General features: G+C 54.5%; 2 protein-coding genes across 11 annotated transcripts in view; one reads left to right on the top strand and one right to left on the bottom strand.

Annotated features, from left to right (window-relative positions):
• The window catches only part of LOC105464650 (CD5 molecule), a 29294-nt gene extending 12553 nt beyond the window's left edge, over positions 1-16741 (top strand). The window contains exons 2-11 of one of the 2 annotated variants that reach the window (XM_011712689.2): positions 971-1009; positions 6092-6397; positions 6832-6894; positions 7147-7500; positions 9504-9797; positions 11083-11208; positions 12054-12107; positions 13186-13305; positions 13906-13996; positions 14760-16741. In XM_011712689.2, the coding sequence (XP_011710991.2) occupies positions 971-1009; positions 6092-6397; positions 6832-6894; positions 7147-7500; positions 9504-9797; positions 11083-11208; positions 12054-12107; positions 13186-13305; positions 13906-13994 (1445 nt within the window). In that variant the 3' untranslated portion in view covers positions 13995-13996; positions 14760-16741. Of the gene's footprint in view, positions 1-970; positions 1010-6091; positions 6398-6831; positions 6895-7146; positions 7501-9503; positions 9798-11082; positions 11209-12053; positions 12108-12386; positions 13160-13185; positions 13306-13905; positions 13997-14759 lie in introns of those variants that run through there. The other variant, XM_011712690.2, reaches the window with a different exon arrangement.
• Positions 16742-18753: 2012 nt separating this feature from the next.
• LOC105464652 (VPS37C subunit of ESCRT-I) overlaps positions 18754-27592 on the bottom strand; it is a 30975-nt gene continuing 22136 nt past the window's right edge. For all 9 annotated transcript variants that reach the window (XM_011712695.3, XM_071074529.1, XM_011712692.2 and 6 more), the window contains 4 exons: positions 27265-27363; positions 22613-22784; positions 21743-21825; positions 18754-21031 (listed from right to left, as the gene is read on the bottom strand). In XM_011712695.3, the coding sequence (XP_011710997.2) occupies positions 20312-21031; positions 21743-21825; positions 22613-22784; positions 27265-27357 (1068 nt within the window). In that variant the 5' untranslated portion in view covers positions 27358-27363 and the 3' untranslated portion in view covers positions 18754-20311. The remainder of the gene's footprint in view (positions 21032-21742; positions 21826-22612; positions 22785-27264; positions 27364-27592) is intronic.

Below are 27592 nucleotides of genomic sequence, written 5' to 3'. Positions count from 1 at the left end.
AGTGGTCCTCACCCTCACAATGTATAGTGCATTCTGACATTCTTTTTTATTTTATCTTAATGGTTTTCAGACAGTGTCTTACTCTGTCACCCAGGCTAGAGTGCTGTGGCATAATCATAGCCCACTGCAGGGTCCAACTCCTGGGCTCAAGCAGTCCTCCCACCTTGGCCCCGCTAAGTGCTGGGATTACAGTCATAAGCCACCGTGCATGGCCTCTCTATTCTATTCCATTTCATTTTTTTAAAAAATTTGATGGCCCGAGTGCCATGGCTCACACCTGTAATCCCAGCACTTCAGGAAGCTGAGGCATGAGGATCACTTGAGCCCAGGAGTTCAAAACCAGCCTGGACAACATAGTGAGACCCTGTCTCTAAAAAAAAAAAAAAAAAAAAAAAATTGTAAAAAAATTAGCCAGGCACGGTGGCTCATGCCTGTAATCCTAGCTACTCAAGAGGCTGAGGTGGGAGGAGCCTTTTGAGCCAGGGAGGTTGAGGCTGCAGTGAGCTGTGATCGTGCCACTGCACACTAGCCTGGGTGAGGAGAGTGCGATTCTGCCTCAAAAAGTAATAATAATAATTGATGGTTACATTATTACAAAGGTTAGCATGAGGGAATTTGAGGTAGGGAGTAATGGAACTGGCATATACCTTGATTGTGATGGTGGTCACACACATCTATATATGTGACATTCACGGAATCATGCAGTAAAGAAAAATCAACTTCATGTATGTTCATTTTAAAAGCAATGGGTTTTTAAGAAGAAAAAAAATCGATGGTTGCAACCCACTAAATAGAATTCATATCACTCAGGGGTTCCAACCTGGAGTACAAAAATTCCTGTCCCTAAAACCCATGAGTGTGGATAGGGGTAGGCAGAAAGGGCCATTGCTCAGGCTGTGGGCGGGTGAGCTGGGGAGAAGGGAGAGGGTGGTTGGCTTCACTTCCTGACCCTCCTCTCTCCTTTCTGCAGTTGCTTCCTGCCTCGGACGGCTCAGCTGGGATGACCCAGGTAAGGAAGAGCCACATGGAGAAAGGCCTGGGGCAGGGGGAGAGTGGGGCTGTGGTTTTGTCAGACCATCGGGGACCTCTCGATGAAGCCATCGCTTCTGCCAGAGTGAACCCCACCCTACAGAGAGGGTGAACCCCAGCATATACACAGGCACATAGATGCAGACACTGCACATTTAAGATGCTCACATGCAGATGGGTGCCCTCGATAGCCGTAAATCACCCACAAATGCCAGATGTCATGATAATTATTACTATGACCCACTCACCATGCACAGGAAACATTCCAGCTCATAAATGCACCTTGCAAAGTCCTATTTCCTACCCAATCCTGACAGACACTCCATGGTCAAAGATGTTTAGAGGGGAGTCTGCGGAGAGAGGCTGCAGACTGATTGTGAGGTGTGTGGAATGTCCAGCCTTAGAGGTTGGACTTTAGTCGGAGAGACTGTTTCCCAAATAGGGTTCCATGGAGCATGCTGGAGAAAGAGCAGGCAACACCACATCTCCCACTGGAGACTGACGGTGTCCACCAGCCTAGTAAAGGCTCTGAGAAATCCTGCAGCGAAGAAATTATTACACTTTTTAACTCAGCAGTTTGCACCCTCATTTCACCACAGACCTCTCCTTCACATTGACTGGGATAACATGGGGCTGACTGTATCTGGGGTGAATTGTAGCTGAAGGGTCTTGAGATGCCACTGTGCAGCCAGAGGGAGTGACAGGGGCCTTAGCAGGCCCTAAGCACGACCTGGACCCTGCACTGACATCCTGGCTCCAAGCTTTGGCACACTGCTTGACCTCCTTGAGCCCCAGTTTCCCCAGCTGTGAAATGGGCAGAAAATCTCTTGCCTGGTGAAGCTGCAACGAGCCAGCTCGCTGGGCAGACAGCCTGCAAAGCGCCCCACCAATGTCAGGTGTTGAGACGCGCTCGCTCTGCCTCTAACTAGCCAAGCGTCTTTGGCAAGCCCTGGCCCTCAGCTTTGGCCCCAGACTGTCCTGGTCGGAAGAAAAGGGCAGCCTGACCCGTGGTTCCCGACCAGGGAAAACCTCCCCTCAGAATCACTTGGAAGAGCCTTTCACATTTCTAAAAATTTCTTGAATCGGTGACACACTCATCCAGCTCAAAAATTCTAAAAAATATATAAAGATCTATAGTGAATAGTCTCACTTCCATCTCTATTCCCGTCTATCCCAGTCACCCCCACGTCGGCCCCAACACCCCAGGTAATGACCACGTTTATTTGTTTCTTGTATATTCTTCAAGAAGCTCTTTATGCACAAACACACACACACCTCACACACACCCCACACACACCACACACACACCCCACACACACACCACACATACACCCTACACACACCCCACACACCCCACACACACCACACACACCACACACACCACACACCCCACATACACACAACCACGCACACACCACACACACACCACACACACACCACACATACACCACACACACCCCACACACACCACACACACCCCCCACACACATGCCACACACCCCCCACACACACACCACACATACACCCTACACACACCCCACACACACCACACACCACACACACCACACACCCCCTACACACATGCCACACACACCCCACACACACATCACACACACACCACACCCCCCACACACATGCCACACACACCCCACACACACACCACACACACACATGCCACACACACACCACACACACACCACACACACCACACACACCCCACACACATACCACACACACCACACACACACCACACACACCCCACACATACCACACACACACAACCACACCACACACACCCCACACACACACCACACATACAACTACACACACACCCCACACACACCACACATACACACAACCAAACCACACACACCACATACACACCACACACACGCCACACACACGCCACACACACACCACACACACCCCACACCTCACACACACACCCCACACACACCACGCATACATACAACCACACACACACCCCCCACACACACACACCACACACACCACACACACCACACACCCCACATACACACAACCACACACACACCACACACACACCACACACACACCACACATACACCACACACACCCCACACACACATGCCACACACCCCCCACACACACACCACACATACACCCTACACACACCCCACACACACCACACACCACACACACCACACACCCCACACACACATGCCACACACACCCCACACACACATCACACACACACCACACCCCCCACACACATGCCACACACACCCCACACACACCACACACCACACACACACATGCCACACACACACCACACACACCACACACACCCCACACACATACCACACACACCACACACACACCACACACACCCCACACATACCACACACACACAACCACACCACACACACCACACACACCCCACACACACACCACACATACAACTACACACACACCCCACACACACCACACATACACACAACCAAACCACACACACCACATACACACCACACACACGCCACACACATGCCACACACACACCACACACACCCCACACCTCACACACACACCCCACACACACCACGCATACATACAACCACACACACACACCCCACACACACGCCACACACACCACACATACACACAACCACACCACACCACACACACTCCACATACATACAACCACACCACACACACACCACACACACCCCATACACACCACACACACCACACATACACACAACCACACCACACCACACACACACCCCACACACACCCCACATACACACAACCACACACACATGCCACACACACACACCCCACACACACTCCACACACACCCCACATACACACAACCACACCACACCACACATACACCCCACATACATACAACTACACCACACACACTCCACACACACCACACATACACACAACCACACCACACCACACACACACCACACACCCCACACACACAACCACACACACAACCACACACACACACTACACACACCACACATGCACACAACCATACCACACACATTATACATACCATGCACACCCCACATACAACCATACACACACACTACACACCCCACATACACACAACCACACACACACCACACACACACCACACACACCACACATACACACAACCACACAAACACCACACACACACCACACAAACACCACACACGCACCCAACATACACACAACCATACCACACACACCACACACACCCCACATAAATATAACCACACTACACATCACACACACACACACATCACATACACTATACCACACCACACGCACACACCACACACACCGCACACCACATACACCACACACCCCACACACATACCACACACACACACCCCACACCACACACACCACACACACCCCCCACACACACTACACACACCACACACACCACACACACACAACATGCACTACACACAACACACACCCCACACACACCCCACACACATCACACATACCCCACACCACACACACCACACACCACACACCACACACACCACACCACACACACCACACACACATACCTACCACACACACTCCACACACACCACACCACACAGACACACACACCGCACACACACCACACACACTACACACACCACACACCACACACAGCACACCACACACACCACACACACATACCTACCACACACACTCCACACACACCACACCACACACACACACCGCACACACACCACACCACACACACCACACACACATACCTACCACACACACTCCACACACACCACACCACACAGACACACACACTGCACACACATGTATATTTTTCCCCTCATGGAGTTCGATTAAAATCACACAAGCCACATGTCTGCCCATGACCCAGCAATTCCACTCCTAGGTATTTACCCAAGAGAAATGGAAACGCCCACACAAAGACCCGTACGTGAATGTTCACAGCAACTTTGTTTGTAGTAGGCAAAACCTGGAAACAAATCAAATGGTGAATGGAAAACAAATGTGGCATGTGCATGTAGTGAACTGTTATTCGGCAATAAAAAGGAATGAACTACTCATGCGCCCAACGACATAGCTAAATCTCAAATACGTGCTAAGCAAAAATAGCCAAACCAAACAAAATGAAACATCTGCTTTATGAGTCCATGTCTATGACATTGTAGCGCAGGCAAAACTCATCTTTTGTGACAGAAAGCAGATCAGTGTTTGCCTGAGGCTAGATTCAGGGAAATTAACTATAAAGGGGCCTTAGGGAACTTTCTAGATGATGGAAATGTTCCATATCTAGATTATGGTGGTGGTTATATGCATGTATACATTTGTCAAATTCCATTGAACAGTACCCTTAAAATAAGTGCATTTCACTGTATAAATTTACCTCAATAAAATTAATTTTTTTTTAGATGGAATCTTGCTCTGTCACCCAGGTTGGAGTGCAGTGGCACGATCTTGGCTCACTGCAACCTCTGCCTCCCTGGTTCAAGCGATTCTCCTGCCTCAGCCTCCCGAGTAGCTGGGATTACAGGCGCCTGCCACAACACCCAGCTAATTTTTGGTATTTTTTCTTTTTTTAGTAGAGACACTGTTTCACCATGTTGGCCAGGCTGGTCTCGAACTCCTGACCTCAGGTGGTCTGCCTGCCTCAGCCTCCCAAAGTGCTGGGATTACAGGCATGAGCCACCACACCTGGCCTAAAATTAATTTCTAAAGATCGTTTAAAAAGCAGACACCAGCCCCAATCTCAGACCCCTTGAGACAGAATTTCTAGGACAGGGGCCATCCTGCTGGACAGGGGGTGCCAAGAACACCTTGCCCATTTATCTGAGCTCCCTTCTGGCTCTGAAATCTGGACCCCCACCCTCCTGGGTCAGGGCCCTCTGGGAAGCCCCTGCAGTGCCCCAGAAGGGATGAAGCTCACAGGGGGTGAGGCAGGCAGCCCACGGGTCAGGAGGGAGCTTGACTGGGCGTGGGGCCTGGTAGGGAGAGGGTAGTGAGGGGTTCCAGTGGGGAACCCCTCCCAGCCTGACCCCCACCACACTTTTCTGACCCCCAGATTTCCAGACAAGGCTCACCCGTTCCAACTCGAGGTGCCAGGGCCAGCTGGAGGTCTACATCAAGTACGGATGGCACATGGTTTGCAGCCAGAGCTGGGGCCGGAGCTCCAACCAGTGGGAGGACCCCAATCAAGCGTCAAAAGTCTGCCAGCGACTGAACTGTGGGGTGCCCTTAAGCCTTGGTCCCTTCCTTATCACCGACAGACATCAGAGCCAAATCACCTGCTACGGACGCCTGGGCTCCTTCTCCAACTGCAGCCACAGCGGAAGAGATGTGTGTCGCCCTCTGGGCCTGACCTGCTTAGGTGGGTAACTAGCCAGCCACATGGGCACCCTGGGCCTGGGCGCCAGCCCCAAGGAGACCGCCCAAGGCCTGTGATCTAGGGTCTGAGCAGGCTGGTGGAAGGGGTCGGGGGACCCCAGTTTATAACCACTCCCCAAGACACATACCCAGGAGGGAGACTGGAAGGGGCCAGCACCCATCTGTAGGATGGCAATGGAGGACCTAGTTCTGTCAATCACTGACTTTATCGGCGCCTCTGAACCTCTATTCTTCCATCTGTGAAGTGGGGTGGTACTTCCCGCCTCTCAGGAGGCTTACAGACAACGTGTGGGTCAAGCGGACCTGGTGTACCAAGCGGCGTTCATGCCAGGAACTCCTAGTCCTCTCAAGGTTGCCAGCTGCCCCCGGCCCTCCCCACACCACCCATTCCTCCCTCACCAGACTGTCTCATTGCAGAGCCCCAGACGACAACACCTCCACCCACAAGGCCCCCGCCCACCACAACTCCAGAGCCCACAGGTAAGAGGATTCTGAACCCCCCGCAGGGAGTCAGAGCTAGCAAATAAAAACCCAGGACGCCCAGTTACATTTGAATTTCCGATAAAGTGAAAATGTTTAGTATTGGTTGTTCTACGTAATATTTGGGACCCCAACACCTCCCAAGGCCAAGTGTTGGTCAGCAGCTGTCCACAAGTTGGGGCCAAACAGCAAGGAGTGCCCAGGAGCCCTCGGCGCTCAGCTGTCTCCCCCTCCCGCTCTCTCTTCTCCCAGCTCCTCCCAGGCTGCAGCTGGTGGCACAGGCTGCAGGCCGGCACTGTGCCGGCGTGGTGGAGTTCTACAGCGGCAGTCTGGGGGGTACCATCAGCTATGAGGCCCAGGACAAGGCCCAGGACAAGACCCAGGTCCTGGAGAACTTTCTCTGCAGCAGCCTCCAGTGTGGCTCCTTCTTGAAGCATCTGCCAGAGACCGAGGCAGCCACAGCCCAAGACCCAGGGGAGCTGCGGGAACACCAGCCCTTGCCAATCCAATGGACGATCCGGAACTCGAGCTGTACCTCCCTGGAGCATTGCTTCCGGAAAATCAAGCCCCGCAACAGTGGCCAAGTTCTTGCCCTCCTCTGCTCAGGTAAGTGAGACCTGGCCAAGCCCCATGACACCTTCTGCTGCATCCCAGAAGGTCAGGGAACATATGTGCAGCACGGGGCACTATGGAGAATACAAGGGAAGTGGAGGCCTGGTCTTGGCCTCTAAGAGGCAAGAAGGGTTGGGGTGGGGAGGATGCATCCACACTCAACGCCTGGGTAATCTCTGCAAAGCTACACACCCCAAGCCCAAAGGAACCACTGGCTCAGCTGCCACATGGGGAAGGGGAGTCGGCAGGACTTCCAGGAGGAGGCAAGGTCTTTTCGTGGGTTCAGGGGAGAAAAAAATGTCTAGGTAGGAATTGTGGCATGTGCCAAAGATGGGGCACTTGGAGGGGTGGGCCTTGCAGGAGGGGCGTTTGTAAATCCCAAGGGTTGACGTTGCAGCAATGGTGAGAGGTGGGAGGGCCCTGAGGCCCGGAGGTAAGAGCACAGCAGGCAAAGAGAGAAACAGAGAGCCCCCAGGAGGGCTCTGCAGAGGGTCCTGCGCCGTGCGCTGACAAAATAAAGAGAATGATGCCGCTGTGTGGTTGAGGGGAGGAGGCAGGTGAGACTGAGTCTGTGAGACCCCACTGGGCCAAACCAGGATCAATGAAGAAAACTAAAGGGAAGAAACCGCAGCTGAAATGAAGGGAGAATCCTCGCAGCATGCCTCCCTCCGGAAGTAGCGGGTTCCTATGGTCAGAAGTGTTCTCAGTAAAGTCTGGATTGTACTTACCGAGAGCTTACTTCGTGCAGGGACCGTTCCTGGGCCTTCTAAATTTTCCACATGGCCTTAGGAGGCGGGTGTTATTATTATCACCCCTCTTTACAGTGAGGAGGCTGAGGTTTAGAGAGGTTAAACCTCTTGCCCAGTACTATGGAGCACTTGCTGGGATTTCTGTTCAAGCAGGGTCACTCTAGAGCCTGTTGTCTCAGCCTTGGTGACTCCATGTGGTCCTGGACCAGCAGCAGCCGGTTAGAGATGCAGGTGCTCAGGCCCCAGCCCAGACCTTCCGAATCAGAATCCACTTTTCAGCAAGGTCCTCAGTGATTTACGTGCACAAATCTAGGAATCACTGCTCGGGGCCACCTGGCTGTCCTGCCAGCACGCTGAGTACCTGGTGTAAATTAGTAAAATGCTGCCCCTCCCCCAGCACAAGCAGCTCCCAGGGGTCTCTTGGCCTGATGAGGGAAGCAGGGGCTGGCTCACACTCCCACCCGCCCCTCAGCTACTATCCTTCCTGCAGGCTACAACCTGTAAAACCATACCCAGGGTTCTTACCTTTGAAGCTTCTTCTAAATAGATTTACTAGGGCTTTGAAGGTGGATGTTGCTATGGAAACTGGCCAAAGCTGGTGAGATCCCAACTCTCTCTAAACTGAGCGTGTGTGGGCCTCAGCTACGGACTCCCAGGCCCCACCTCGGCAGGCAGAAATAAATGCGTGCCTCTGTTGAGCCAGGCCCCCCTTGCTGAAAGCCTGGCCCTCAGCGTTCAGTGCCTGGGCAGCAGGATCTGTCCCAACTGTGAACTGCCAGGACTCAGGGCAGTAGGTCTTTCCAACCCCTGGGCCTCAGTTTACCTCTTCTGAAAAGTCCTTCTTCTTCCCAGAGTGCAGAGGGAGAATGACAGGATGTTTCCAAGTGGGAAGCGGACCCAGGTGGAGCCTATTTCCCACGCTCTTCTCTTACCTCCACCTGGCATGGGGCCGACTCCCTGCTGGTGGCTGCCAACAGGTTCCTAGCAGAAAGCGCCTACGCTGCTGTGTCTCAGGATGGTGCTGGCAGCTGCCCAGAGGCACCAGAGACAGCGCTGGGTCAGGGGAAGAGCCACAGAGGGTACCAGAAGAAGGGAAGGGCAGAAAGGAAGGCTGCCTCTTCTGGTGGTCCCACACAGTGCCTTCCCCTAGCCAGGGCCCCGATTTGCCAGTGGCATGGGGCCCCAGGAAGCAGCACAAAGGCTCAGGGCCACATTTGCACCCTCCTTTCCCATTGCTTCCCCTCTCAGGTTTCCAGCCCAAGGTGCAGAGCCGTCTGGTAGGGGGCAGCAGCATCTGTGAAGGCACCGTGGAGGTGCGCCAGGGGGCTCAGTGGGCAGCCCTGTGCGACAGCTCTTCAGCCAAGAGCTCTCTGCGATGGGAGGAGGTATGCCGGGAGCAGCAGTGTGGCAGCTTCAACTCCTATCAAGCGCTGGACGCTGGTGACCCAACATCCCGGGGGCTCTCCTGTCCCCATCAGAAGCTGTCACAGTGCCACGAACTTACAGAGAGAAAGTCCTACTGCAAGAAGGTGTTTGTCACATGTGAGTTGGCCACAGCCCACAGTGGGTGGTAGCAGTTACAACTTTACCTCTAGGACCCGGTCAGGGTGCATGTCTCTAAAGGGCAGCCCTGGGGAGCTAGACAGAGAGTCCCAGAGACCCAGAAAGGATGGAGAGAGGGAAATTGGAGGGCCAGGGAGTAAGAGTACTCAGACAGCAATGGGCATGAACAATAACAGGAGACAGGGCAAGCAACAGGCAGAGATCACTGTCAGGCAGCTGATGAGTCACAGAACTTCTCTTTCTACCTTCTACTTTTGCAAGGTGGAAGCCAGAAAATCAAATGGTAGATAGCACATATTTGCTACATGAATGGTAACTAAATGGCAAGTAAAAGAGAGAAATGGATGGATGGATGGATGGATGGATGGATGGATGGATGGATGGATGGATGGATGGATTGGTGGGTGGGTGGGTGGATGGATGGATCAGTGGGTGGGTGGATGGATGGTTGGATGGATGGATGGATGGATGGATGGATGGATGGATGGATGAACAGAAGGATGAATGGACATATGGATGGATGGATGGATGGATGGATGGATGGATGGATGGATGGATGGATGAACAGAAGGATGAATGGACAGATGGATGGATGGATCAAGAATAGAGGCCCGGCCGGGCGCAGTGGCTCACGCCCGTAATCCCAGCACTTTGGGAGGCTGAGGTGGGTGGATCACGAGGTCAGGAGATCAAGACCATCCTGGCTAACACGGTGAAACCCCATCTCTACTAAAAATACAAAAAATTAGCCGGGCGTGGTGGCGGGTGCCTGTAGTCCCAGCTACTCAGGAGGCTGAGGCAGGAGAATGGCGTAAACCCGGGAGGCGGAGCTTGCAGTGAGCCGAGATTGTGCCACTGTGCTCCAGCCTGGGCAACAGAGCGAGGCTCCGTCTCAAAAAAAAAAAAGAATAGAGGCCCAGCTGGCTATTGGTATAAGATCATATGTTGCTTTATGATGGTATATGATGGCAAGGTGATCACTAACAACTGGCAAACGGTAGAAAATTAAATAACTTATAACAAGTGCGGCAAATGATAGCTAGATGATCAACTGTTAGATGATAAATGGTGGGTGGGTGAGTGGGTAGCAGGGAGTTCTAGAGATGGATGGAGGGACAGTCAAATAGATCATTGCCTTCCGTGCATGCTGATGATTTCTCGGATGAGCAAGGGTGACTGGTGGAAGCCAGGCAGCCAGCAGCTTCCCTCCCACAGTTTTTCTCCCCCAGGGCTGGGACTGACCTAACTCTTCCTGCTTCCCCAGGCCAGGATCCAAATCCAGCAGGCCCAGCCGCAGGCACCGTGGCAAGCATCATCCTGGCCCTGGTGCTCCTGGGGGTGCTGCTGGTCGTGTGCGGCCCCCTTGCCTACAAGAAGCTGGTGAAGAAATGTAGGTGTCGTGGCCCTGAGTGGCTCCATTTCCATGTGCAGAGACTGGAGGGGCTGCCCTGGAGTCTCCCAGAGGAGGAGTTGTGCCTCCAGAGAGCTGGGCATGCAGGGCACCTCTGCTTCGCCCCCCAGCCTTCCCTTCTCCTGCCCATTAGCCATTTTCTGCCCCAAGTAACAGAAACAGAAAGTAAACAAAATTGCAATTGCCCATGTGTCCATCTCTGGCGCCCAGCTGAGACCCACTCCAGGCCAGGGGTGCGGCCATTCCCGAGGCTGTGGCAGGCCCAGAGGGTGTTCAGCACGGCCTCTGATGGCAGGAGACACACATCCCAGGCCTAGCCCCACCACTTACCACTGCCCGGGATGCTGATTGGGACACTTCCTCTCTCCGACCCTCAGTTTCTTCATCTACCAAATGGGCGATCGCACACCTTGTGAACGCGGCGGGTTGTTCTCCTTGCCTTGCAGAACTTAAGAGGAAATTATTCAGACAAAGAAATGAGAGGGGAGAGATTGGGAACGGAAGGCCCAGCAGGGGAGTATTGGGTCCTAGTGCCTGCCCAGGTCTAGTTCTAAACGCCTGTGGTCTTTTCTCCTGGGGAGCCAGCCACCTCTACAGCATCCTTGGCCTCTCTTTTGGCATATGATGGCTCCAATTCCCTTCCCAAGCAAGTTAGGAAACCGAGGTTGACGAGAGACTCCGGGGGGCAGAGCCCAGCAGCCCTGCCCTCAGCTGCACCTGCTGCCACCATCTCCCTCCCAGGCCCTGCCCTGTCCCCACCCCTGCCTGCCCCCACCCCCACCTTCCCCCACCACTCTGATGCGCCTTTCCTGTCTCTTGCCCAGTCCGCCAGAAGAAGCAGCGCCAGTGGATTGGCCCAACGGGAATGAACCAGAACAGTAAGTGTCCCCGCAGGCAGGAGCCTCCCTCAGGTGCTGGACAGAGACCATGGAGGCAGAGTTGAGGCTCTCTGCTGACCACAGATGGAGCCTGTGGCTGCTTGAAGCCTCTGATCTCCACGGTGCTTGTCTGACATGTGACTGTGGCCAACAGACGTCCCCACACCAGGGAGGGTGGAGGCTTCTTGATGGGCAGATGGCTGAGCGGTTTCTACCACTGAAGCCTCAGAGTGGAGAAACATCTCATGGTATCCTTTCTGTGCCTCGCCTCATCTCTAGGGTCCCCAACAGCGTTCGCCTCCTCCAGCAGTATTCCCCAACACAGTGGCCAGTGGATGTTAACAGGTGGCACTCACAAAAGAGGCCTCCCTGATCAACAGATCTGGAAAACCATGAGTTAGGCACAGCTAAGCATGGCTATGTCAGGACTTATCAGAACCTTAATGGGCATTTTTGTATTGCCCATCTCCAAAGCAAGGATCCATTAAGAAGGGCTGTCCAAGCTATTTTTATCATGGAACAACTTACAGGGCCAGTATGAGGACATTTTGGTGCAGCCAGCCCAACACCATCCCTGGTCTTCATCCTCCCTCCTTCCAGCCACAGCCAGAGACACCCTAATGGATGGAGACATGGCGCTCTTCCTGCCTCCCATTCCACCTTCTTCCTCCTTCCTAAGTCCAGGGCCAAATCCTTCAAGAAGGCTCTGTGTTGCCCAGCCTTGCTTAATAACACACAGACCCTCAGTTCCTGGAGGGCAGGGAGCATATCTGTCCTGTCATCTGTGCTCCAGTCTCCTGCTTGGCAAATGCTTGATGACTGACTCATGGAACGCCCCACCCCGCCAGTCAGATTGCTGGGTTCCCAAACCTGCTCTCAAAGTCTGCTGCTGATCCTGCTAGCACGAACCTCCCGGGAAGAGAGGAGAGGGGGATGCATTGAAGGGGCTGTGAGTGCCTTTGCCCTCTCCCTGCTAACATCATGGGAATAGGAGATTAACGTTCTGGGCACCTGCTGGGGAAGGAGGCAGAGGACACAGCCACAAGTCTAATGACACTGTCTCCTACCATCTGTCCAGTGTCCTTCCATCGCAACCACACAGCGACCGTCCGGTCCCATGTTGAGAACCCCACAGCCTCCCATGTGGATAACGAATACAGCCAACCTCCCAGGAACTCCCGCCTGTCAGCTTATCCAGGTAAGCTCCAGTGGGTGCTCCCAGGCACGCAGGCAGGGCTGGAGCAGGCCGCCAAGGCAGGTCACGTGATGCCCTTGAAGGTGGGGTGATGGCCCAAAGAGAGAAGGGAGACCCCAGGGCGCAGGGGGATCAAACGTCGCAGGATGCAGCAGGGCTGCGGAAGGGATGTAGTCTTTACAGGCCCCAGCTGTCCTGTTTGAGACCATGAACTACTCATTTGGAGAGAAGAATGCACTCAGAAAGCCATCAACCCCAGCCTTGCTGTGACCTAATGGGCCTGTTTCGCTGCAGGGCCTTGAGGGGCCTGGATGGTAAATGAGGCCCCTTGGATTCCCCCTGGCCAGAAGAGAGCCATTAAGTGGGCTGCAGGAGCGCTGCACTAAAGGCTCCCTGACTGGCCGTTACCAATGAAGCCCCAGGGAGCCTGGAGTTCAGCATCATTAGTGAACGTTTGGCTGATTTGATCAAAACAGATACCGGGCTGTCACCGGCTCATAAAGCCGCTGTGATCTTCCAACCCGCTGTGGGCAGCGGCTCTAGGACCCAAGGGGCTCTGTGGAGTCACAAACCCTCTGCAAACAGCGTCCTTTCTTTCCCCAGCTCTGGAAGGGGCCCTGCATCGCTCGTCCACACAGCCTGACAACTCCTCCGACAGTGACTACGACCTGCACGGGGCTCAGCGGCTGTAACGGTAAGCCTGTCTCCAGCCTGACCCCAGCACCCCGGGGTCCCCCACAGTCCTGGGGGTGATCAGCAGCCACTCAGTGCCTCCCCTTGGTCCCGCCCTGCCCATACATGAATAGGGGACCCCCAGCATCTTTTTTTTTTTTTTTTTTTGATACGGAGTCTTGCTCTGTCGCCCAGACTGGAGTGCAGTGGCCAGATCTTGGCTCACTGCAAGCTCCGCCTCCCGGGTTCACGCCATTCTCCTGCCTCAGCCTCCCGAGTAGCTGGGACTACAGGCGCCCGCCACCTCGCCCGGCTAGTTTTTTGTATTTTTTAGTAGAGATGGGGTTTCACCGTGTTAGCCAGGATGGTCTCGATCTCCTGACCTCGTGATCCGCCCGTCTCGGCCTCCCAAAGTGCTGGGATTACAGGCTTGAGGCACCGCGCCCGGCCCGGGGACCCCCAGCATCTTGATTGTTGTAAAGGGAAAGACAAATGTCAGCTGTTTAGGTTATACGAGCTGGTCTGACAACTAGAGCAGAGGAATCATGGACCTTAACAATCAACTCTTAACTCCATGCGGAAGGCCACACAGGCAGAGTCCCTACGAGCTCCGTGATGGAACCACACCCCTCCAGAGCTGCCAACCTGCCAGCGGGGAGAAGGAGCCCCCGGCTCAGGACAGCAGCCATCCCCAAGATGGAGCCCAAAGCATGGGTCCTGTCCCCCACCTCCCTGCATCACCTCTGCAGTGTCTTCCTCTAACACGTTTCCTTCTCACCCCACAGAACTGGGATCCAGGAGCAAAATGCCAAGAGCCAGACCTGCTTGTCCTGAGAAAACTGTCCGCTCTTCACGTGAAATGATGTCCCTATTTCTACCCCGGCCAGAACATGGACAGAGGCCAGGAGCCTTCCAGACAGGCGCTGCTGCTCCGAGTGGCAGGCCAGCTTACACTGCTGCATGACAGCTCGGCCGCCCCTCCACGCGTGGAAGCTGTGGCGGGCAGAGCCCCAAAACAAGCAGCCTTCCAACTAGAGACTCAGGGGTGTCCGAAGGGGGCCCCCTTTCCCTGCCCGCTGGGGAGCGGCACCTGAGTGAAATCGGCTTTCTTCTCAGACTCTGTCCCTGGTAAGCAGTGACAAGGAAGCTCACAGCTGGGCAAGTGCATTTTGAATAGTTCTTTGTAAGTAGTGCTTTTCCTCCTTCCTGACAACTCAAGCGCTCCGACCTCTTCTGTGCAGCCTCCACCCCTGCGGATCCCTCAGGGGAGGCACAAGAAGAGGACTCCCGGGGACCTCTGCAGCCATGGTGGTCAGAGGCTGCTCACCTGAGCACAAAGACAGCTCAGCGCGTTCACCGCAGCTGCCAGCCAGGGTGACCGCTGACCCACAGCCTCACCCCACTCCCTCTGTCTTGCGACTCCCCTCCCCAACCCCCTCATCCAAAGACACCTTCCTCTCCAGAGAGCAGGGACCACCAGCTGTCAAGCCCACAGGGCATGAGTGCCAGCCAGGGCCCTGCGCAAAGGGATGCCTAGTAAACCTTAACCAACTTGGTTTTTTGCTTCACCCAGCAATTAAACGTCCCAAGCTGAGGTAGCATCAGCCCATCACAGTTCATCTTCTAACCCAAGAGTCAGAGATGAGGCTGGTCATGTTCCCTTTGGTTTAAATAACTCCCTTGACTAAAACAGACTCCTCTAGTACTTGGAGATCTTGGACATATACCTAATCCAGTGGGACCTTGGCTTCCTTAACTACAAGTGAGAAGGGGAGGTCCACCCAGGAGCCTCGGGTCTGATCAAGGGAGAGGCCATGCGGAGCTCACTGTGGCGGCTCCCTAAGAAGGTGAAGCAATGTGGGAACACATCTTGAGGACGGGGCCTTTCTCCACACCATTTGATGCTATTATCTTCTGAGAGCATAGGCATCAATGGTCCAAGCCACAGAATCTAAGTCTGGAAGAGCAAAGGGAAGTTACTAGGACATGAGGTGTGGTAATCCCAGAATCTGCTCAGCTTTCCACCCACCACCACCACCTTCCAACCAGGCCTTGCCTTCTGAGAGCCCCCGTGGCCAAGCCCAGGTCATAAATCTTCCCCTGACCATGCTGGGAATCCAGAAACAGGAACCCCATTTCTCTTCCCACATCTGGTGGAGGTGAGGGGGCTCCTCAAAAGGGAACTGAGAGGCTGCTTAGGGAGGGCAAAGGATCTGGGGCAGGCAGTGTCTCCCATCAGTGCCTTTTTTAATAAAAGCTCTTTCATCTATAGTTTGGCCACCATACAGTGGCCTCAAAGCAACCATGGCCTACTTAAAAACCAAACCAAAAATAAAGAGTTTAGTTGAGGAGAAATGAGTCTTTAGAAAACTGTTTTTCAAGGGGTGGCTGACTTAGGTGATGCATTTCAAAAAGATGTTTGGTGATGCGATGGAATAGAAGCATTTTAGTCTTCAAGGTGTCGCTGTTGAGTTCCTGCCTTGGCTAGAAAAGGCAACCCACTGCTCCCCCAGCCAGTGCTCAGGAGGCTGGTGTCCATTTCCCCCGGCTGTGGAGGACGCACTTCCGTGACCTGGACAACCTTCCCATTCCTGCATCCCAGCAACCTGCTAGAACAGGACCACCCCTTCCACTCACCTGTGTGTCTCTCAAACACTGCCCATTCCCTAAAGTAAATTATGTTCCTGGCTAAATCATGGGACCTGGCCAATAAGTGTTTGGGTGTGCAACCCCTGATTCTAGCACATTAGGTCAAGGATACCAAGGACCAAGCAACAAGTCTAGCTTTCACATTGTCACGTGGCCGGACATGGTGGCTCATGCCTGTAATCCCAGCACTTTGGGAGGCCAATGTAGAAGGATTGCTTGAAGCCAGGAGTTCCAGACCAGCCTAGGCAACAAAGTGAGACCCCATCTCTCCCAAAAAGAAAGTTTTCAATTCACTGAGCATGGTGGCACATGCCTGTAATCCGTTATCCAGGAGGCTGGTGCAGGAGGATCACCTGAGGCCAGGAGTGAGGCTGCAGTGAGCCATGATCTTGCCATTGCACTCCAGCCTGGGCAACAGGCTTTTTTTTTTTTTTTTTAAATATACAAATAATTAGCCAGGCATGGTGGCACACACCTGTAATCCCAGCTACTCAAGAGGCTGAGGCAGGAGAATCACTTGAACCTGGGAGGTGGAGGTTGCAGTGAGCCAAGATGGCGCCAGTATACTCCAGCCTGGGAGCCACATGAGTGAGATTCTCTCAAAAAGAAAAAAAAAAAAAGTTATCATGCACCCAGGGACCTGGGAGTACGGAGAAGAAGAGAGCTGTAAGGACGTGACATTCATATGGCCTCACCACATCCAGCAGAGCAGTGTCCTAAGCTAGGAATCTAGAGACTCTAAATTTGATGCTTAGGGTCTGTCCCCCTGCAGCGGGAGGCCCACTGTAGTCTGGTGAAAGGCAGCCAGTGATCTCCCAGGGATGCAGGGAGGGAGGCGCGAGGAGCGCGTGTGTGTGCTGCCCTCTGAGGTGAGGTGGCCAGGGAGAGCGGGAGGCAAAAAGCACAGGGCGGGACACGTGGGCTGACCAGCTGAGGCAGCTCATGACGGTCCTTTCTTAGAAAGTCGGCCCCTCCGTGCCCCCTGCCACCACTCTGGCACCAACCCAAGGCAAGTGACCTATGTGCCTAGAGGGAGATTTGTAGCCTCTTTCTACAAAGCCAGATAGCTTCCAGCTGTCCCTGATGTCCTGTGTCCTCAGCCTTGGACACCTGCAAGGCCAGGCCAGAGTTCAGCTGGGGGTGAAGGGCAGTAAACATTTGACCGGAGCCCAGCGACTCTCAGCTCTGTCCTTGGGAGGTGCTTCTGGCACCACCAAGGCAGTGGGGAGGAGCCCCTGTGCCTCTGAAATCCAACTGACCCAGTCCAAGTCCCACCTCCTCCCAAGGCTGTGCAACATGCTCACCGAACCACCTGCCCTGTGGTTTCCTCCCATTTAAACTGGGGATGAAAGGGCTGTTGCGAAGACTCCAGGAGATAATGCGCCTGAAAGCACAGCACAGCCTGCAGCCCTGCTGAGTATTTAACACTAGCGATTCAGGGCATCTCTAGGCATCCTCCGCAGGCAGCCATCCGTCACCTTGCAGGGAAGGAGAGGCAGAGACCTGACTTGAGGGACTGTTAGAAGTCTGGTCTAAGGATTCCCTCAAAGCTGCCCGTCCTGCTGAGCTGAAGATGCCCTCCCCAGCCGCGGGATAGGCAGCTCAGCAGCAGACCTCAGGGCGACACTGGGGACGGAGGCACGCTGGGCCAAGGCCTAGAAGACCGTTGGTGCCGCAGCCAGTTTAGCGGCCCGCTGTCCCTCTGAGCACATCCTGCAAGCCCAGGTTAGAATTAGATGGGTCTCAGACAGGCTAACATGCCGACGTCCCGCCAGTCCGGCAGGTGGCAGGATCACAGCACCTCCCGAGGGGGCTGAGGACCAGACGCCCCCTCGTGGCATCCTGTGGCCTTGCATGCCATTGCTCTCGGTCCAGGACAAGGCAAAACGCAGGCTCCAACAGGAAAACCGCTAAGAAGGAAAGTGGAAGAGCGGGAGAGGGAAGGTAAATGCTCCCAGGGCCAGCCCTGGGGTGAGCAGGCAGGGGAGGGCTGACATCCAGACGGATGGGGCTTTGGGATGTGAATCACAGAGGCCCCTCCACAGAGCACGATCTGAAGGCCGCAGAAGAAATCAAGGCATCCACATGCAGCCACGTCTTCACTCAAAGCCACCAACACCACACCACATGTGACTCATCAAAGTTTATTATGGCAATTAATTACACAAACATACAGGCGGTCGGTCATCCAGCTCAGAAGCACTCAAACCAGTAGAGTCCATTAGTGATTTCTCTTTATAAATAACTTAGGAGAAGCAAGCACATTTGGTAAAGAACCGGCACCGCGGACCGAGCGTCACGCAGATGGCACGTAGGCCGGGGAGGGGCAGGCACCAGAAGGTCAAGGTCTCTCCTTGGCCCCAGCAGCCCCGGGCCCACCAGACGCTGGGTCCTCAGGTAGTGGACATTTCAAGGCACGTACAACTTCCTAAGCAATAGCAGCTCCAGGCTCTTCCCTGAGACCTGGTTTACCTCTGGAACAACCAAGTTAACACTCATCACACCCCTTTGTCTATTGTCTTCATTCTGATTACTGAACATGCCCCAATCCCCACAGTGCAGGGGGCTGCATATTACACAGAGCCATAATCCCCACCCTTTACATTCTGAAGACAGGGAGGTGCGAAAAAACTGCCCCTATGTAGTGATGGTGTTTTTTAAAAAGCACCATTTGGGAAGTTACGTTAGGGCCTCTTTTGATGCCTTAGGATGGACACTGGGGGTGGGAGGATTACATCAAAGGAGTGAGGGGCAGGGGAGGGAAAGGGAGGGGGCTGCTTGTGAATGAGATTCAAGGCACTAAAGGAGTGGATGGATGCGTGGGCCTCGGGCAAAGTCACCCTAAAGTGGGGGGTCCCAGAGGAGAGAAGGGTGGCTGGGGAGGTGACCTGGCCCTCCACTCCTAAACGAGCCCCAATGTGACCACAATCTCCAGGGCTAGAGCTGCTCCCTTCCCTCTGGCCAGAGGGCCCAAGGCAGCCCCCTGGGTTCTCCAAATAGTGCAAGCAAGGTCTGGGGACAATCTTCACGACCCCCAGCCTTCTTGCTGCACTGGCGCTGCCGCCACTCAAACAGGACACAGGACAAGCTTGTCTGACATCAGGTACTGGAGTTAAATTATGGCTTTATAGGACTCAAACCTGTTGTTTTTCCCAACTCTGTTCTCTCACTCCAATCCAACCCCTGCCACAGTGCGTGGGCAGGCTAGCCTTGAATGGACTGGACAGACACCAACAGCTGCATCCCTTGGCATGGGGCTCCACGTCAAATATGCCAAACCCCAGGGGAGCCGGAGGGGCTGGAGACCCGGGGCCTCCTCATCGAGATAACTCTGCACTGGGTTCAGATGGCCCTGAGCGCAGCCGCAAGTAGATGCTCATAAATGTGCGCACACGCTCACTCACACAGACACCGGCGAGAGGTGCCGGCTGGACTCCAGCCTGGCTAGCACCACTACAGCCAGGCACTGAAAGTAGGGGCTTCTAGGAGGACCTCCGGCCAGAGGGCCAGCAAGTGCCGTGACCAGTCACACTGCCCAGTGCCTTGTCCCTCCAAGGCCTCTGGGTGCCAACGCAAGTCCACAGGGAGCACCAACGCCACCTCCAGTTGACCCTTGAATCTCGGCGATGGCTGGGCCAAAGGTTGAGCGTGGGTGGGACTCGGGAGGGGCCGAGGGCCAGGAGTACGGCTAATACCCAGGCCAGGCAGGCCCCGGGGGCGGTGGAAACCCATAGGGAGGGGCGGGCCCGGGGGGATAAGGGGGCTGCGGGGGCAATGAGGGCTGGGGCTGGCCTGGGAAGCTGCGGAGCTGGGGCTGTATTGGGTAGGGAGGCTTTCCTCCTGTTGCAGGATATGGAGACTGTTGAGGATAACCAGGACTGGGGGCCCTGCCTCCCGCCAAGGGGTAACCAGGCCCAGAGGTGCCAGTCGGGGTCCCAGGATAGCCCGACCGGGGTGGCGTGCTCCTCTGTGGGGACCAGGAGTAACCCACGGCACCCCTGGGTCCAGGCTGGGCTGCCGGGTAAGTGGGGCCCAGAGGCCCGCTGTAGAAGGAGGGCTGGGACACCACCGGGAAAGGGGCCGGTGGCAGGGCTCCATGGGCAGTGGGGCCCACAGGCAGGCTGGGGGACGGGCTGTAGGGCAAAGGGTAGGGAGGCATGGCTGATGGTGGCTGCGGCTGCTCTTCAACCACAGGGGGCGTTGCCTGGGGGACTGGGCGCGCCGGGGGTGGCGGGCGGGGTGGGGGGGCATCGCCGGCCAGCTCCTGGGAAGCCCTGGGCTTCCTCACCACTTCCTGGAGCTTTTCCACGCGAACCCGGCGCAGGTGGGACAGCATCCTCATGGAGGAAAAATTCTCCAGGAACGTTTCCAGGGGCACCTCGCCCTCCAGGAACTTCTCAGCCATGGCCTGGAAGACGTAAGGTCCAGTGACAACAGGGGCCGGCTGGGATCAAGGTCTCTTGTTTTTCCCCAGGGTCCAAATTCAGCTACAGCCCTCCCACCTCGCGCTGCCTCGGGCACCCCCTCCTCCTCCCTGGCCATATGCCCCTTCTCACAGCTGACAGATGGTACATGCACTGTCTCCCTCACTAGAACGTCAGTCCCTCGAGGGCGAGAACTGCCTCTGTCATGGTCACCTCTGTCCTGGCGCCCTGGCATCAGGCCAGGCCCACAGTGGCCACTGCATGTATGTACTGAACACCTGGCCGAGCACTAGCCCAGGGACTGGCAGGGCCTGGAAGCTTCTTCCACCCAAAGTGGACAGCACCAGTTTGCCCACAGAGGCTGAAGAGGTGGCCCGGACGGAAGCAGGAAGCAAGGAGAGCAGAGTGGGGGGCTGGCCTCAGCCCCTGGGGGCCTCCTGCTGTGCTGCCCTCTCATCCAGGGCTGCAAGCTGCCCTTGTCCACTATCACTCGTTTCTGCTTCAGCTAGGGGGACTGAGTTCCTGTTATTTGTACCCAAAAGGCTTCCCCAGGACTAAAGATGTCCTTCACCTCTGCCATCTACGAAAGCTCCTTTGTCCCATGCTTTGCAGACATCTGCTCCTCCTTCCAAGGGCCCCTGCTGCAGGGACTGACACCCCGGCGAGGGAAGGGGGGTGTCGCCTCGCCCTCTCACCTCGGACTCTTCTTCAATCTTCATGCCTTCCACCTGCAGAAGGTCTAACAGGGTCCCTGGCTGCAGTGCTGAAGAAAATTTCTCTGGAAGGGAGGAGGGAGGGCAGAACGACTGGCATTTGAAAAGTGCTTCCTGATTCGGTGTTAAAGGCACTTAGCATGCCCTCTGTGTGCATCCAGGCCCAGCCACCACCCCAGGGTCCACCAAAGGGTCCTTTCAGGTGGGCTTAATGGGCACTTTTGGTCCAGTTCCTTAGACTACTTTCCTGAGCAGAGAAGGGCCCGACTGAACCCAGCCTCGACCTTGGCCAAGCCTCCCCTGCACCATCCTGGGAAGGGAAACGACTCGGGCTTCAGAGCCCGACCGACCCGGTTCTGCCTGCCAGCCAGGGGAGTCACCTAATCTGAGCGTGAAGCTGTCTCACCATCAGGACGACTGCCCTCCCACCTTCAAACGTGACAGGTCCTGGGACACAAAGAGCCCAGAGCAGCTCAGGAGCAGCTCAGCAAAGCACAGAAGCCGAGCTGCCAGGGGTAACAGCGGCAGCAAAGGATGCAGGCTGTCTGGATTCAAATCCCAACTCCACCTATTTCTAAGCTGGGTGACCGTAGCCAAGTTCTTGAATCTCTCTCAGCCTCATTTTTCTTCCCTATAAAACGGAGTAACAACAGTCCCCACCCTTCTACGGCTGTTGTCAAAAACCGTACATAAAGCACTTAGCACAGGGCTGGGAACACAGTGGGCCTCAGTAGCTATGGGCCTTGCCCATCCTGGGGAGGGGACAGGGAATCCATCCTTCATGCTGTTCCAGCTGCTCAGCCCCATCCAACCCTGAATGGGGACCCTGAGTTCACAGAGGAGCCACCCTACCCAGCTTTGCCTTCTGCTCCTGGCACCGCTCCACAAGCTTCCGGAGCTCCTGGTATTTATCTGAGAGGTTTGAGCGGCTGATCTCCAGGGGTCCCTGGAACTCCAAGTTCTGCTCCGCCAGGCTCCGGTTGGTGGCCAGTGCCATCTCCCGTTCCAGCTGCAGGTCCTGGACCTAAAAGGACAGGACAACAGAACCTAAGGAAAACGTCCACCACCCTGAACCTCCTGGCAGCCTGGGTCGGGGCCTATCCTCACCTTGGGGTGGAGAGGCTCATCCGTGGGCGATACTCAGCCCTCAACTAGTCAGACAAAGCCAGGTTCAAACCTTGAACGAAGTACTCTGCACCTCACTTAATCTTTTAACCCACAGCCACAAGGTGGAGACGCATGGGAACCTGGAGCTAAAGGTGAAGAGCTTGCCCAAGGCCACGTGACTGATATCCACGATGGAGTGTGCAGAGCCCCAAGGAGGGGCTGGACCAATTTACATGAGAAAATCAGAGGCTTTCTGGGAAGGGACCAAAAGTCCAAATTACTTATCCCCAAGCTTCAGAGTGAAGAGACCTACCATGGTGGGCTCAGGTGGCCCTGGCCAGATGCACAGGCAAGACATGCAATGAGGCCCCAAAGTTATTGTGAGGGGTGAGAGAGCCAGGGCCCTGGACCAGACCATGCCACTGACTTAGGAGAGACCTGGACCTGCCTCCTATGCGGCACGTGTGTCCTGCAGAGAAGCTGCACAGATGAGCCAGAGGGGCCACCCTGGACGTTCCCTGCTGCAAACACTTCCCCAAGCCAAGTGGCACACTACTCCTCTGCCAGCTCTTTGTCACTGCCAGCCAGTGAGGCAGAAGCCAAGGCACCCTTCCCAGCTGCTGTGATCTCATGCCCCATGAATCCACCAAAGAGTCCTCTCCTGAGAGGAGGGCTGAGGAGTCAGACCCGCACGCTGAGCCAGCGGTGACAGTACACTGACAGCAGCATGGGGCACCAGAAGACAGGCCTCGGCACCTGCCACAGGGTGCAGGGAACAGCTCAGCAAGACCAACTCTGAGTCAGGCCCTCACTGTGCAGCTTCTCTGTGCAGCTTCTCCACCATGGTCAGCGTGTGACAGACCAAGCCGGACTGACTCATGCCCCACCAGACATAGGAAGCCCATGGGCATTCTGAAAGAGGAGGCTTCAGGGAAAGGCTGCCCCTCCTGCTGTCCCAGCTACAGGGGCCTAGGCCCTGCACTCTGGGGCAGGCCCATAGTCTCTTCTTTGTGCTCCAGATTGGAAAGAGGAATGCCACAGCTCCCTGCCCTTCCTGAGCCCTCCAGACGAAGCTGCCATGGTTCAGGGATTGTAGGGCCCAGGGGTCTATCCAGCCTAGAGCCCACGCTGCTGCCTTCTAGAGACATGGTCTCACTCTGTCGTCTGGAGTGCAGTGGCATGACCATAGGTCACTGCAGCCTCGAACTCCTGAGCTCAAGCAATCTTTCAGCCTCAGCCCTTCCAGTAGCTGGGACTACAGGAACGTACCACCACGCCTAAGTTCTTTCATTTTCTGTAGAGATGGGGTTTCCCTATGTTGCCCAGGCTGGCCTCAAGCAATCCTCCCATCTCATCATTCCAATAGCTGGGATTACAGGCAGTAACCACCATATGTGACTCTCAATCTAATTTTTATTAGCCATGGAAACTTTATTTACATGGCTGACCCAGAGTGAAAGGCCTAAAGCCCTCCTGCTCACCCATCCCTTGCAGGGCCCCATGGATCCTCTGGCCTTCCTATACGTCCACTGCCTTTTTGTTGCGTCTAAACCAACAAATCTACGCTGTATCATTTTCCCCTAAATCTTGCCCTACTTATTTCTGCTCCCGGTCCCCACAGCCTTCTGACATCTTTCTCCATGAAGTGGGTCAATGGGTAGAAACATACAGTTAGAAGAAATAAGTTCTAATGTTCAACAGCAGAGTAGGGTAACTATGGTCAGCAACAATGTATAGTATATTTCAAAGTAGCAAGAAGCATAAAATGTTCCCAACACACAGAAACCACAAATACTCAAGGTGATGGAGACCCCAAATGCCCTGACCTTATGATTACACATTCTTTTTTTTTTTTTTGGACAGAGCTTCGCTCTGTTGCCCAGGCTGGAGTACAATGGCACAGTCTCGGCTCACTGCAACCTCTGCCTCCTGGGTTCAAGCGATTCTCCTAACTCAGCCTTCCTTGTAGCTGGGACTACAGGCATGTGCCACCATGCCCAGCTAATTTCTGTATTTTTAGTAGAGATGGGGTTTCACCGTGTTGGCTAGGCTGCTCTCGAACTCCTGACCTCAGGTGATCCACCCACCTCAGCCTCCCAAAGTGCTGGGATTACAGGCATGAGCCACTGCGCTCAGCCTGATCATCACACATTCTATGCATGCAACAAAGACTCGGATCTACCCCATAAATATGCAAAATATGCATCAATCTTAAAAATTGCATATCGATGCATATTAGAGGTTCAGTGTGAAGTCCTCCCAGTCACTGAAAAGAGGTAAGACTAAAAATAGGTAAATAAAAGCTGTTTTCACATGTTTTGCTGCTTCTGAATTCAATCTGTCCTAGTATATTACTTTGGTGGAAATAAGCAGGAAGAATCTATACTCATACAGATATATAGCTAGAAAAGGAAGGAGTCGCTACTAACCTTTATAGATAATTATCAATTTTCTTTGAATCTACAGCAAAACTCCACAAGAAGTATCTAAGTTCTTAAAAGTTGCTATGTAAAATTTAAAAATTAGCCAGGTGTGGTGGTGTGCACCCGTAGTCCCAGCTACTTGGGAGGCTGAGGTGGGAGGGTTGTTTGAGTTCAGGAGGTTGAGGCTGCCGTGAGCCATGATGGTGCCACTGCACTCCAGCCTGGGCAACAAAGTAAGACCCTGCCTAAAAAAATAAAAATTTTAAAAAATTGCAAAGTGGGAGATAAAACCATTCTGACTAACTATCCTTACTAAGCTACAGTGTTTCCTTTCTACATCTGGCCCCCACCCCAAAGCAGCTGCCCTCCACACGCCCCTCCATGCACACTCTTCTACATGGAGAGCCCCTGCCACCTCCCTTCTCTCCAAGCCGCGTCCATGCCCCAAACTAAGAGAGAGCTCCTGTCTCTTCTCACAAACCCACAGTGACTCAATTACTGTCTTACAGCCCACGATAAAAAAGTTTGCCAGTGGTCTGAAGTCTAAGTGGCTTGTCCTGCTTCATTTCCACCTGATCCATGAGTGTTTCTTTCCCTCAGAGAGTTCAGATCGATGGGACAGGTGTGGCTGCACACCACAAAATTCAAATGCCTTCTGCCCAAGGTCGCTTCTGCTCACATTTCCCATGATTCTCTGCTTTGTCACGATTCTGTCCGCCTGCTCAGCTCTGCACACTCTAGAGGCAGGCCTTGGGCTTCCCATGGCACCACGCTCACAGTGCTTCCTATGTGACAAAGGAATGCAGGCAGAGCCGCACTGTGCCTAGCACCAGGCCAGGCAGGAGCAATGCCCTGGCAGAGCTCACAGCCTCACAGGCCATTTGAGTCGGCCCTGGGGCTTTGACAAGCGAGCTTTGCTCCACATCCTTGCTGAGGACTGAAAAAGCCCTAGGGTGGCAGGATGTGCCCCATGGTGTCCACCTCTCCTCACAATCTGCCCACCAGGAGGTCTTTTCAACCCAATGCTCAGTCACCTCCATCCCAGTGAAGATTCCTCACTTAGGAAGCAGAGCAGGCAGCAGGCGGCAAGAGTGCAAGCCAGAACAGGAGCAGCGGACTCACCGGCCTGGCGCCCCCCCATGGCATGGAAGCGCAGAGACACTGGATGGGGGAGCGTCATTATTCCTTTCAAAATACTACATGTTCACAGAAGAGATGCACCATACCTGCTCATCCGTGCAAGCAAACATGTACTCCAAATACAAATCAAATGAGCTGGCATGACTTGCATTCGTGTCTCTCCCTCACATTAGGGACAGGAAGTGGGAGCTTCCAGAACAACGGATGAGCTGCAGTCACTCAATGGGTGACCGTGGGTATTTCTGGCTGTGTGGCCTGACCTCTCCCATCTCGCAGGGGACATCCCAGGGTCACAGGAGATACTAGGGGCAGGGAACATCTTTTATTAAGTTTAAATCTCTGCACAGGCAGGATTCTGTTTGTTTCCACAGGGACTCTGTGATTAAGAGCGAGAGGATTAGGGAGTAGTTATGAGGAGAAACAGGATCCAATGGGAGATGAGCCAGATCTCAGCCCGAGAATGGCTCCTAGAAGCCTTAGAGTCACCTGGAGACATGGGATCGCACAAGGCTCTTGGGGAAAAGTAGGTACAAAACCATGCCAATGCTCTGAGGAGCTGCCTCCAGATCTGGGCTGGAACGACAGTGTGGGGACTCCTGGGGCATCCGGGTCCTGGGAAGGCACCAGGAGGCGTGGACTCCCCAGCACTGCCAAGAACTCCCAGGAACTGGTCTGAAGCCTCAGGGATTCCTCTGAGTCCAAACCAGGATGAAGTTCACAGAAAAAGGGGATGAATTTGGCCAAAACTTCCAATAAGCCAGCATCCTTCACAAGCGCCTCTTAACAAGCCTCATCTGCTGGCCTCTGTCGGGCCCCATAGCAGCCTCCTTCTACCTCAGGGGACTCCAGGGCCAGCTGGTCAATCGCCTCCGAGTCATTCTGCAACTCCTCCAGCTCCTGCAGGGTCTTCTCCTTCAGCGTCTCCATCCTTCCCTGTGAACACAGCGACACCAAAGTAACGAACGGGCAGCCCAACAGGAAGGGACCCCCGAGCCTGTACATATGATTGATCAAAAACAAACCGGAGTTTTCCTGCGATAATACCACTCCACTGGGAGGCTCGAGGACGGGCAGAGATCTCTGAGAGCACGTTCCTGCGGCTCAGCCCACCCCCTCCCCAGGGAGACCAAGGAGCTGCCCCCTCCACCCTCTCCTGATAAAC

The sequence above is a fragment of the Macaca nemestrina genome, chromosome 12 (genome assembly GCF_043159975.1).
Source record: "Macaca nemestrina isolate mMacNem1 chromosome 12, mMacNem.hap1, whole genome shotgun sequence".
NCBI lineage: Eukaryota > Metazoa > Chordata > Mammalia > Primates > Cercopithecidae > Macaca > Macaca nemestrina.
The sequence above is the reverse complement of the archived record's forward strand: the minus strand, read 5'-3'. Positions and strand labels throughout refer to the sequence as shown.